Below are 12,989 nucleotides of genomic sequence, written 5' to 3' on the forward strand. Positions count from 1 at the left end.
CAACTTCAGAGATTAGGAAAAGACTATCCGTACTTAGCCAGCACCTTTAGTCTCTCTCGGGGATAGAGAAGCATTACAGGAAAGTAGGTAAATGAAATCTCTCGTGTCGTTAAGATAGTTGGGAAGCTAGTCCCATTCTGTCCTGGGGAAACCAGTCTCTCATCAAGGAGAGAACGCAAAACTGCTGGTAAGAGTTGTTATTTGAGCTCAAAAGGATACAACATTCAGTGCTTCACATGTTTTATTTGTGTATTCTCGACAGTACTTACACGTACTAACATCCCAAGTAGTAAGTGATGGAGCTGGGGTCCAAATGCAGGTCCTTCTGATTCAGGTGCTCCTACTTTTCATCATAGTGACTTAATGGGCACAGTGTTATGTCTCTCTGACCTCCAGTGATGCTTCTGTTCACAGATGTGTTAGGGTATCCTTCTCACTAATAGGTACTTCACATTTTCTTTGATAAAGAAACTCTTTATGAAGGAACTGCGCATCACTGTGCCTTCATATGCCTCTAATCATTCCAGTGGGTACATGTTTGTATATTAGTCCACAGGTGATCAAAGAACAAACAACCTGTCTAACTCTTTAAAGTGTTTGTAGACTAGCTGAACAAAACCGTCAGAGTAATCTTAGCTTTCGTATCAGTTTCCTCTGCCAACTTTATTACATCCTGTAGTGTCACTGTAGAAAATACAGGAGCCTTGACCAAGACAGTGTGCTTCCTCTGTCTATCATTTCTCAGCAAATGATTGGCAATGTGGTAAAAGAACTAACTTGTTGACTGATTAGCCTATGAAAATCTTACTGTATCTGAAGCCACTCTTGAGTGGGGGAAGCTTATTAATGCTATTGCAGACTTAATAAATTATAAAAAAGTTGGCACTTTTCATCCTGTAAAACAGTTAACTGCAACCAGTGAGTGTAACAATGCAACAGAGGAAAGTGGGCAAGCATAACATTGTAGATGAAGAAAGTTAGTGTGTGTAACAACATGCCTGAGGGATGTCAGTGTGACCCATGCTTACGGAAGTCAGTGAGTCTAATACTGGTTGAGGGAAGACTGAGTGTGATATCATAACTGAGCAAAGTCAGTGGGTGTGACACTGTGGTTGACCACTTTCTGTAAATGGAAGATTTTTGTCAAACACATTTGAAATTTTGTAGTCTGAAAATTCATCTTCCCTCAAGTCAGCTACTTGTTTTTCTTAATTAGTGCATTTGGCCTTTGCTGTTTGTTGAAAGAATGCTTGTGACAGTTCAGCTTGGGTTTTGGGACAGAGTCTCCCTCTGCAGTCCTGCTAAACTAGAACCCATGAGTTCTGCCAGCCTCTATCTCACAAGCACTGAGTAAAGGCGTACACCTAGCCCAGGTGACGTAGTCTTAGTTCTCTCTGTTGTCATCACCATGTGTTACAAAATTTAATGTAACTTTGGTATAGTTTTCCCTTTGTGAAAATATATAGATACAATAAATGATAAACTAAAAGACCCAAAATGCTAATTCAGATATTCTTGGAAATGAACTATAAAAATCTTGCACTGCTCTTTGGTAGATAATTCTTTTCTTCCTCTAATTTTCAATTACAGGTACTCGACCACCACTGATCAAAAATTTACCTAAGCCCATTGAGAGTTTGATGACCCGCTGTTGGTCTAAGGACCCTTCTCAGCGCCCTTCAATGGAGGAGATTGTGAAAATAATGACTCACTTGATGCGGGTATAATCCTTCTGTTGAGGGGCTTTGGGTTTGGGGGACTTCGATATATACCAAGTTTTAATGGGTTTTTAAAATGAAGGAATGGGAACTACTTCTGCATTATACTTTTCTAGGTTTTAAAGTTAGAATAGGCATTTATTACTCATATTATCAGAAGAGAAAACATTACTTTAGAAAAATATTTAGCTCTCTGTAATGGCAAGATGGTTAGATGAGATGTCTGGGATCGCTGTCCCGTACTAACGTTTGTAGATAAGCATTTTGTTCCAGGGCACCAGAGTTTATGAGAGATGATGGTATAGGTATCTACAGCTTCTCATGCCTACATGTGATTAATGTGATTAATAACGTGCTGAACTAAACTAAGTTCATCAGCTTTTCATCAAAATACAGTCATTTCTAGTGTGCTGGGGAGGTATTTTAAGAAACATGTGTTTGAGTAATTTTAATGTTTCCTGTTTTGGCTTTTGATTGCATGTTTTCAGATGCCAATAGAAGCTCAACTTTTTTTCTAGGCCTGATGGAATTAATTTAGAAGAATCCTTTTAAAAGATAATCAAATTCCCTACTCTACCTATCTTAACACTTTAGGATTATTTCAAATATTTTAGGGCTTTCTTTTCCCTTTATTGAAAATAGATTATTTTTTTCAACAAGAGCTATAAGTGGTAGCTTTGACTCAAGTTTGTACACCTAAACTTTAGGTTGTGTAAGTCAAATTATAACTGTTCACCCATATCTTATCGAATTTGAAAAAACAAAATCTTCCCCTAAATTTTGCTTTCACTGTTAGGTAAATAATTTCAGTATTATGTCCCCAGTTCATAAGGGGGCTTCCATAAGGTATGTTCTTAATGTTTAAAATACTGGTTCTAAAGGTGATTCAGAGGTGTTCACTGCCAGTTGTCAGACTAACAGTCCTTGCAACAGTTTTCAGTATATGTCACTGTTCCAAGTCCGTGTACTTAGGAACAGTGAACTCCCCTTCCTGTCATCTCAGTGCTTACATAGGTACATGGCACTGTCCACAACTGGCTTTCTGAAAAAAGTTGCTGCACATTCAGTACACACCTGAGGGAAAGCAGAGCTGTGTCTGCCTCTCATGCTCCTTAAATTAAAGCAGTGATGTAGATGTGCTCTTGAGTAACAGGGTTTACCCTGTACTAAAGGCATTTTAAATTGTGGCTTGCTTTTACTACAGTACTTTCCAGGAGCGGACGAGCCATTACAGTATCCTTGTCAGTACTCTGATGAAGGGCAGAGCAACTCAGCCACCAGCACAGGTAAACGGATGACATCAGAGCAACATCAGGATTTCCCCTCTGTCCCATGAAGTTTGTCATGAAAAAAAGGAATGATGTCCATGTTTGCATTTTAATTCCTCATTTCTCTGGATTCAGTGCAGTTTGAGTTGCCAGGTGCTTCCTTCATGATGGTCCTGAGGTTAAAGAGCTATTTAAGACCTGCTTCCATGTCTAGAGTTCCTGCTTAGTTAGGGCTAACGGATTGAATATTATGTTGCTGTGATTCTTCATTTCATCTTTTTGAGATAAAGTCTTACTTTGAATCCAGGATAGCCCAGAACTCACTCTGTGATTCAGGCCAACTTCAAAGTCATGATCCTGCCTCAAAAACCTCATGAATTCTCAGACTAGATACATGCCACCACACCCAACAGTTTCTCTGTGGATACCACTGGGTCAAACAGGACTGTAGATTACTGTGAATCTTAGATTTCTTCACCCGAGTTAGGTTCTGCTTTTCAGTTTTTTTCTAAAGAGACTTACGCAAGACACTGCTTTAATTAGAAGTTTCCTGAAATATAAAGTAGAAGTGGTAGTTTGAAGTTATCAGAATTAGTAGAACTAGCATTCAACTTAGAGAAATTGCACTTTGCAAAATAAATGACATTTTCTTACTTATTTGACTTCATCTAGAGATACACATGTACATGTCAATATGTATGTACTCTACACTTTAAAATTTCACCTTTTGCCAACAAGTATTTTCATTAGTCTCTCTCCCCCACTTTGAGATGGTTGGTTTGTTTTGAGGTTTTTGTTAAGCTAATGATGCTTAAATTCAGTTTTACTGAAAACCTTTGAGTTGCCCTGAAATTCCACAGTGAACTTTTCCAGAACTCCCTTTGTGTTTTTCCTCTTCTTCATCTTCTGATTTTCAGTCCTCGATGGTGCCACCTTTTCACTGACCCTCAGTTCCTGGAGGCTCTTTTTTTCTTCATCCCTCACTTCATTCTGGTCAATGATGATCCATTGGGAATCCTACTCAGTGGTGGCATTCCTCTCTCCCACGTGCTTAGCTAAGTTCCAGGCCTAACTGTCTCTCAGCTTCCTCCTGACCCAAATGTGGCTGAGGACAGCACACACTGACTGTCCTCAGGTGAATGCTTAGTGCCACTGTGTGGTCACCCAGCTCCTCTCCTGAAAGCTCGGCTGTCTTTCTAGTCCCTGATGTAGTCTGACCTTGTTTCCTGTTTAAGAATGTTTGAGTCATCAGAAGACAGCTCCTACAAGTTCCCCGAGTCTTCGTAGCTACATGGATCAGTGCCCACCTTCTCTGTTTTCTGTCTTTTACAACTGACTGCCCATGTTTCTAGTCAGAGGCAAGACGCTATGGTTGTAGTACATTATGCCCTATCAACCCTTTCCAGCAGAGAGATAACTTTCTGTCCTCTCATTACTTCATCTTTCCACTGGGGGCATTTCCAGAGCAAATACAGTGTATTCAGATGCACTAGCTCCCCTCTTCCCATTCTCTAGCATCAACTTCACTTAGACTTCTCTTACAACTACTACTGCAGAATTATTCTCATGGAGGTCACCAGTTATCTCTGTATAACTACATCAAATGAATGCAATTTTATAGTCACAGTTGATGCTAATGAATGTTGGGTGCATTCATCACTCTCTCCTTACACTCTGTGAAGTTGCTGTGCAGGACCTAATACTGATCTGAATTTCACATTACATTTCTGGTCATTTAGGGGTTTTGTGGTAGTTATTGTTTTGCTATTATTTTGTTTTGCAAAACAAGTGAAAGCCAGGACTTTGGGAATGCTACACAAACTATGTCTCTGAGACTGTCCCCAGCTTGTTCTTGGCTTTCTTCGCTAGTCGTTCCACATTTCCTCAGCTATAAGTGCTAGAGTGCCAAGAGCTCAGCCATTGACTTATTCACTTAGCCATTCATCTCCATCTCCTTGGTTACTTCTTCTAATACCAGGACTTTGTCCCATCTCTCCCCCCCACCTTCCGTGCCCCCTCAGGAGAGCTTGCCTCATGTTTTTTATAAAAACAGCATAGAGCACTAACCATCTGTAAATAGTGTGTGGGTATATCACATCAGTCCATCTAGCTTCATATTGGCTGATAGAAGCCTCTTTTGTGGGGCCTTCACAGGGGCCCAGCACCTTTGGGAGACTGAGCTGGAGCTGCATCCTCAGCCTTGGTTTAAACCTTGGGCTTTGGTTGGTGGAGCCTAGGACCCTTAGCCATGTAGCTTCAAGTCTGCTTCCCAAGCTTGGAGTGAGCGATGAAAGCAAGAAGACTTAAGTTTACGGTTGGTGCCCTTTGGCACCTTGGGCTTAACCACCTTGGGCTTTACAAGGGCCTTAATGACCTCTGCATGTGCACTCATCTTCGCTTTATTTGTCTGCATCTTTTTCAGCCTTTCTGGTTGCGCTTTTTGGCAAAGTGTATGTTCCTGAGGAGCTTGAAGTCAATCCTTAAGACATTAGTATCTTTGTAACTGGGTTTCTTGATGCCTTCCTATGCCGTTTGGGGAATTTCTTATTTGTGGTGTGGTTCTTGGACTTGGCCATGTCTGCACGGTGACCTGTGGCTCCTGAAGTGCCTGGGACCAGATGAGAAAGAATGTTTGTTTCATCTTATACCTGAATTCCACCCTCATAGATCCAGAACATGAGTTCTAGTAGGGACTCAAATAAGGCTTTCCAAACTGGAGTTCTGAGTATGTCCTCCAAACTCATTCATCCTCTGGTCTCCCCATCTCAGCTAGTGAACCCTTAGCTCTACTTCAGGTGAACCCTTACATTAGTCTCATCTGTTTGGAAGACTGATGGTTCTTTATTGTGTTGTCTGTAACCTTTATTTACAATGGGCTTGTTTAAGATGTCTCCATTGGGCCGGGCGGTGGTGGCGCACGCCTTTAATCCCAGCACTCGGGAGGCAGAGCCAGGCGGATCTCTGTGAGTTCGAGGCCAGCCTGGGCTACCAAGTGAGTTCCAGGAAAGGCGCAAAGCTACACAGAGAAACCCTGTCTCGAAAAACCAAAAAAAAAAAAAAAAAAAGATGTCTCCATTGGTGTTTAAGTCTTTTTTATGTGTAACTTGTCAGTTATTGAATGAGGCATTTGTATCATTCTCAGCCTTAAGTCATAAATGTTTCTGCTTTCCTAGGCTCATTCATGGACATCGCTTCTACAAATACCAGTAATAAAAGTGACACTAATATGGAACAAGTCCCTGCCACAAATGATACTATTAAACGCTTAGAGTCAAAACTGTTGAAAAATCAGGCGAAGCAACAGGTTTGTTATTAAAAGTAAAGATTCGTGGTTACCTAACTAGTAGTCACAGCGTTATACTAAAGGCGTCTATTATTTGTCTTGTGTGTTAACAATCCTAAGTTTTCTTCCTGCACCAGACAAATGAGCTTATGGTGAGAGACATGAAATTTTGCTGCCATTTGTTACCAGACAAGCTGTTTTCCTTTCTTCTGGTTGTTGCTCTTGCCAGTGCCTGCCCCTTCCTCCATGTGATCCATCCCTAGCTAAGAGTCCTGGGAACAGTGTGAAGTACAGTTTGGTTCTGTGGGCCAGTTAAGGAGTTCTCATCAGACTGTCATTTTATCCTGTTCAGGTTGGTTGTGTGGTGGCCATTGTTGGTTTGATTACTTTGAGCGACATGTATCTGAGCTTGCTCTCCTTTGTTAGCTCCCTCTCAGTATAAAATTCCCTCTTTCAGAACAGTACCATAGTCATAAAAATCCGTCTGTCATCTTCCTCTTTGGCTGCCCTGGATCTCTACATAAAAAGAAATTCAGTAATTGAGATTGACCTATAATTTTAACAGAGTGAATCCGGACGGCTGAGCTTGGGAGCCTCTCGTGGAAGCAGTGTGGAGAGCTTGCCCCCGACTTCCGAGGGCAAGAGGATGAGTGCTGACATGTCTGAGATAGAAGCGAGGATCATTGCGACTGCAGGTAAAGGGCTGCAGGTCCAAAGGGAAAGGCCCGTGGTTCCCATGGTACTCGGTTGTTTTCAGTGGGGCCACCAGGGGCTGTTTCTTCTGTGTGCTTTTTTAAACACATAGCAGGGTTATAGTAGGTTTTCTAAACTTCCAACAGTAAATTTGTGTATTTGGCTTGAATTTTAAATAAGAGAAATATGGCTTAAAAATTAATTGAATTATAAAATACATCTTCCTAGTTACAGATTGTATCAAATATATTTCTCCTCAAACATAAACTAGCTCTAAGAAATTGAAATTCTACCAATACCAGAATATTTGCAGTGACTGAGTAATTTACCACTGTTTTTATGCTGAGCCCAGAAACAAAAAATCATGGCAGAAAATTGTGCTCCAGAACTGTGTTGTGGTCCCTCTCTCCTGCCAGTGGCAAGAATAGCTGAGCTAGTTGGTTTGCTTATCTGGTGATAAAATGAGATAGTAGTAGTTTCATCAAACATTGGCTTTGCTAGTGTTTAAATTACTTTTTGTCACCTCTTAAAATGTTACAATAGACAAAGTGGCCAGAATGAAGAAGAATGGTGTTTTGTCACCTGGTCAACCAGCACCTTTTCTAACCAGGTTCCATTTTAGTGGTGTCCATTTAGTTGGGTCTTATTTTGTTGTTTCTGATTCTTCAAGGTTAGAGAAGAATGAGTTATAAAAATAAACATTGTATTGGAGAATGTGGAAGTGTTAACAAATAACAACAAAATCTTACAAATTCTCCTCAGAGGATATTTTGGTCTATCTGCATATCATTTAATTATAGATACAGACTTTTTTATTTTTTAAACTTAGTTGTTTTCTAAGTAAAATAATCTGATTGTGTATGTTCTTTTTGTAGAAAGTGGCATCCAGATGAACTGTACTGTATTTGTCCAAACTAATCACAATCACTGAGTTTATCGATCTGCACTAAAAGCCTCTAGACAGGAAAGAATATCTGAAATTAACGGTGTCTGAACACATAAGCTCTGATCACACATAGACAAGTCTAGACATGTCCCATGGTCATTAGGCAGCTGGTTTTCTGTGTCTCCATGTCACAGTCTGTATTGTTTAACTCCGTTCTCAAGGTTACCTTGTGGTCCAAAATGGCTGTTACAGTTCACGCCATCACTTCCACAATTCTGATGGCATGAAAGAAGAGATAGCACAAGAACGAAAGCTGTTGTTGACATTTTGACAACTTGTACATACATGCCAGTAGCCGGAGTGACATGGTCAGGTGGCCTGTCCGTCTCTCTAGTAGAAGGGATCTGCATCCATATCTGACATTGCTGCATTAGCAGAGTTAGGGTCCATTACTAAGGAAAAGGAAAGACTAGAGATTAGCAGGGAACTAGCTGTCTCTGCCCCAGGTAAATCGTCAGAAAATGTCAAGCTAAGAAGAAGTCAGTGGCCATCTACTGGCCCCCATGAAGCACAGTTGTCTCTGTGGACAGAGACATATCCCCAACACTTTTGGAAAACCTTTCCACTTCACGGGTGTCATTCAAAATAGACACACAATATTGATTCTGCCCTAAAAGGCAAAGTAATGTTAGGGTAATAGTTTATGCTTTTGCTAAGTCTATTTTTCTAGTCAGTTACAGGTTTGTAAGTACATATTAAAGGAATGAATTTTTTCCAGTTCAAGGATAATCATATACAAATAAATTACTTTGTCCTCTCTACCTAAATATAGGACAATACATTCTTTGAATTTTAAATAATTTGAATTTTATAATGAATTGTCTTTACTTTGAAAGGTTCATATTCCAGCTTTTGACAGCCTTCATATTTAACAACTATATACCTTAAACTTGAAAGCTATTAATGTTCAGTGTATTAGAAATAATGTAGAAGTACTTAGAGAAACATACATTTTTATGCTTTGATTTGATAACTTGTTTAATCACAGAATTTTAATTTATAGCACATTCCGAGAAACACCTAATTTAAAGAGCTATCTGTTCCCGTTTGTGTCATTAGCACAAATCTGGCAGCTGACCTACTGACTCCACTCTCCTTCCTCCCTCCATCGTTCTACCTTCACCTCATGGCATTGATTTTACTTAGGTAGACTGTTTCTAAGAACACATTGGACATTTAGCTTCTCCATTGTCCTGCAGCTTTGTCTGTCTGTATTTGTTGTTGGGTGGTTTGGTTTTTTTTTTTTTTTTTTGGTTTTTTTTTTTTTCCTGCTAATTAAAACCATTGTGTAAAACTTCCTAGACTGATTTTTGCTCTTTAACGGCACCTTCCTAAGCATGGATGAAAAGTTAGATAGTTCTGCATGCCATTCTGCATGAGATGTAATTAACATGACTATTTCAGAACTGTTCTGTTTTGCAGTCATTTCCTGTGTTACTGTTTGTGGTTGTTTGCATGTATACTGTACATGTGTGTTTTTTCAGCCTATTCCAAGCCTAAACGGGGCCACCGTAAAACCGCTTCATTTGGCAACATTCTGGATGTCCCTGAGATCGTCATATCAGGTATCATAGACCACCTGTGTTGGTGTAACAGCTGTGGAACTGGATTAATGATCCTGGTACTTATAAATGCTTCTTGCTCCAATTTTCATATAATCTGAAAATAGATACCTCACATACAGTACCCAGGGAGACCAGTAGAAAACTGTATACTGCCACACTGAAACCAACTTGCAAATGTAATTTCACATCTCTAGTAACAAGAGTCAAGTAAAAAGGAAGTAACATTCTTCACATAAGGGAGAACACCACCCCCATGTTTACCTAGTCTTCTGTAGGACGGGAGAGTAGAAGTTATAGCAGAAAGAGGCTACGGCTGCTTGAAACTCTGGCTGTCCTTGGCTCCCTTCCTCCTTGTCCAGCTGTGTCTTTGGGGAGCCGGTGGACATGCAGCTGGAAGAAGAAAGCTGCCGCACAGCATCCTCCTAACCTGGAGAGAGCAGAGAGTTGAAACCAGGCAAGGCTTGCCATTTATAGAGTACCTTGCCAGAAACAAAACTACTGGGACAACTGTTAGTTCTGCTGCTAGTATGTTAAGAGGAAGGTACACAGACTATGTTTTATATCCTATTCATATATGATGCTTCAGTGTGTCAGTTGGTAAATGCTTTTATATCTTATAGTGGGCCTTTCGTAGATGAATAAAAGCCACCATTTTTTTTTCATTTAGAGAATACTTTATTAGTTTTTGTAATCAAACCCACATAGATAAGACCTTATATTTAATACAGTGTGTTACCCCTGTACAAATGGAAAAAAAAAATTAAGTTCAACATTTCTAGACCAATATGGCTGTTAATTTCTGTACAATGCCAACTCAACACGGTAAACTGTGATACTTTTTCCAAAGTTGACAACACAGCTAGTTTCCAAAAATCAAATTATATATATGTATATATATAGTTATATTTATATACAAAGACCAATAATAGCAGTATGTTGTGCATCAATAGCAGCAACAGCTTTTCCAGGTTCTGCAGTCACTTGAACAAAATTGTAGAGACATCCAGCACACTCCATTTAAAAAACAAAAAGAAAGAAAGAAAAAAAGTTAAAAAAAACAAAACCCCAGAAAACGGCACAGTCCTGTTACTCTTGTGGTACCTGACACTATTTTTTTTTTTTTAATTAGTTTCTCAATCATCATCTGGAAAGAAAAAATTCTGAGCAACATCATTAAAAAACAGCTCTGATAAAGCCCAGTCACTACTCTGTATCATAAAGCAGGTACAAGCTATTTTACATTCACAGAGGTATGATACAGTGCTGTCCTACACCTATAATACTAGAGGATACAATCAAAAGGCATTATTTGAGACTTGACTCTACTTTTCCAGCAGAGGGCCCAGTGGATGGTATGACAAGCTCCGTAAAAAAACACACTCTTAGATAGGATTTCCTTTCACCTAGTGGCACAGTTCTAAGGATTCATTCTCTCATGAACATCAGCTAAAAACCGTTATTAAAAAAATGAAAGAGTACCCCTAAAACAAAACCTTATAACCACTGGATTCATGTGAAGATGACCTAGTGGAGACAAGCAAGACCTCACCTTACCAACACTTTATCAAATCTGTTATGCTTAAATGGTGAGACCTCCAAGGAAGGAAGGAGATGCCAAGTAGTGCTTCAAAGCTTCGGAGCACAATCAAAACACAGCATCATTTTAAACAGAAACAGAAGCCAAATGTTAAAAGCCACCATTTTTAAACGAACTTAAATGGCATAATTTCTTAAAATGATCATTTGGGCCATTGAGGTGACTTAGCAGGTCAAGGCACTTCTGGTTCAGCCTAATGACCTAAGATCAATTCCTAGGACCCATATGGTGGAAGAACAGACTTCCAAAGGTTGTTGTCTGTTCTCCACACATGAAGGTGTACACACACAGGACAAGATAAGTAAAATAAAGGTAGATTTTTATAAAAATTGTCATTTCTCCCTGTGTTCAATAAACTAAAGATTTTCCTTCATCTCATGACTTTTTATAGAGTTGATATTTTTCACATGTGTGATTTGGATGGATTCTTTGGCATTCTGTACTTTTGCCCATGATAGTACTTATTTAGTGTTGTGTTTCAACTGTAGTTGAACACCTAATTTTTTCTGTCTGAACTCAAAACTAAGGGATAAGGACTATGTATTTGTTAATTGTTATTGATTCTGTCTGTAGTAACTGTCTCCATAGTACTTAGTACTTTCCGCACTCAACATACTGTTTAATAAATAGGTTATTAGATGAGTAAGTCATTGAGTATCTCTCATAGCTAGAAACTCAGGTCCCAAAAACACAGATTATAGTTTTATGGGCTATTTTGTCTATATAAAATTAATTTTCTTTAATATTCAAAGTGATATTCTATTTTTTAACATTGTCACCACTTCAGATATTGTTAACTCATCTCTCATGTAGCAATTTTTATTGATTGATGGCTTCTTTAGAAATTAACAAAGTATTTGTGATTATTTTATTTCCATACTGATAGGTATAATATAGTGCCCCAAAAATTGCATCATTTAAGTTTACATAGAACTGTATTATCCTTGAACACATTACAAAATCAGAAAATTTAGACAAGTAGCAACTTAACCTGAAGTTAGGTTTCTAAGTCTAAAGGGCAGACAAAATAATGGGGAAGAAAGAAGAAACATAGTAGTTATCTAGATAGGCAAGAGCTAGTGTTGTGCGATGGCCAGAGGTTAGCTGCACCTAACCTGTGTAGCCCTAGACAGCCTGCTGGGAAGAGCTAGTCTGAAAGGTTAGCAGTGCTGAAGCCGGGAAGTCCTGGGGAGATGCTGTGTTTTGTTTTTGTTTCATACACTGTGAGAGTGTACAAGTTCCATACCTTGTCTCATTCCTAGGGCTGATTTGTTGGCAAATTTTGGCATAGTAACCCTCCCTTCTATTTTCCGCTGTCCCCTGCCCTGCAGAGGGAGCTGTAGCTAAGTCTTGTTCTTATACCAAGTAGGACACCACTAAGAGCTGCTCATCAATGGAGTGCTGGTGACATTTTACTGCTTATGCATTTCTTTTGAGGTGCTGCCTGCTTTCCCTAGGCAGTGTCAGTACAGATAAGAAGGTTCTCACCCATACTTAGGACATTCATACTCTAACTGCTTAATACATTTGCTTGTTACATTGTGCACTGATGAATTGAAATGGGCTATTAGAAGAAGCAGTGGGTTTTTCTTATGTGCCTTCCCTTGACACTTGAGTTTTGAAAGCATGATCCTGTCTCCTTTACAGCCGGTGACTTTTTTTTTGGTTTTTGGTTTGTTTGTTTGTTTGTTTGGTTTTTGGTTTGGTTTTTTAAGACGTGGAGTTTCTCTGTGTAGCTCTGGCTGTCCTGGAACTTGCTCTGTAGACCAGGCTGGCCTGGAACTCAAGAGATTCGCCTGCTTCTGTCTTTGGAGTGCTGGGGAAAGTGTGTGTCACCACTGTCTAGCTTCCAGTGACTTGCAATAGATTCTTTTGTTTGAAGAAACAGAAATGGGTGAGGTATTATTGGATTGCTTTAA

At 39.4% G+C, this 12,989-nt stretch overlaps 1 protein-coding gene across 2 annotated transcripts in view; it reads left to right on the forward strand.

Moving 5' to 3' along the window:
* Map3k7 (mitogen-activated protein kinase kinase kinase 7) overlaps positions 1–12,989 on the forward strand; it is a 63,400-nt gene that overhangs the window by 22,887 nt on the left and 27,524 nt on the right. Inside the window, exons 8-12 of one of the 2 annotated variants that reach the window (XM_059254072.1) lie at positions 1,591–1,721; positions 2,923–3,004; positions 6,160–6,290; positions 6,835–6,964; positions 9,393–9,473. In XM_059254072.1, the coding sequence (XP_059110055.1) occupies positions 1,591–1,721; positions 2,923–3,004; positions 6,160–6,290; positions 6,835–6,964; positions 9,393–9,473 (555 nt within the window). The remainder of the gene's footprint in view (positions 1–1,590; positions 1,722–2,922; positions 3,005–6,159; positions 6,291–6,834; positions 6,965–9,392; positions 9,474–12,989) is intronic. The other variant, XM_059254073.1, reaches the window with a different exon arrangement.

Source organism: Peromyscus eremicus, chromosome 2 (genome assembly GCF_949786415.1).
Source record: "Peromyscus eremicus chromosome 2, PerEre_H2_v1, whole genome shotgun sequence".
NCBI classification, from domain to species: Eukaryota; Metazoa; Chordata; class Mammalia; order Rodentia; family Cricetidae; genus Peromyscus; species Peromyscus eremicus.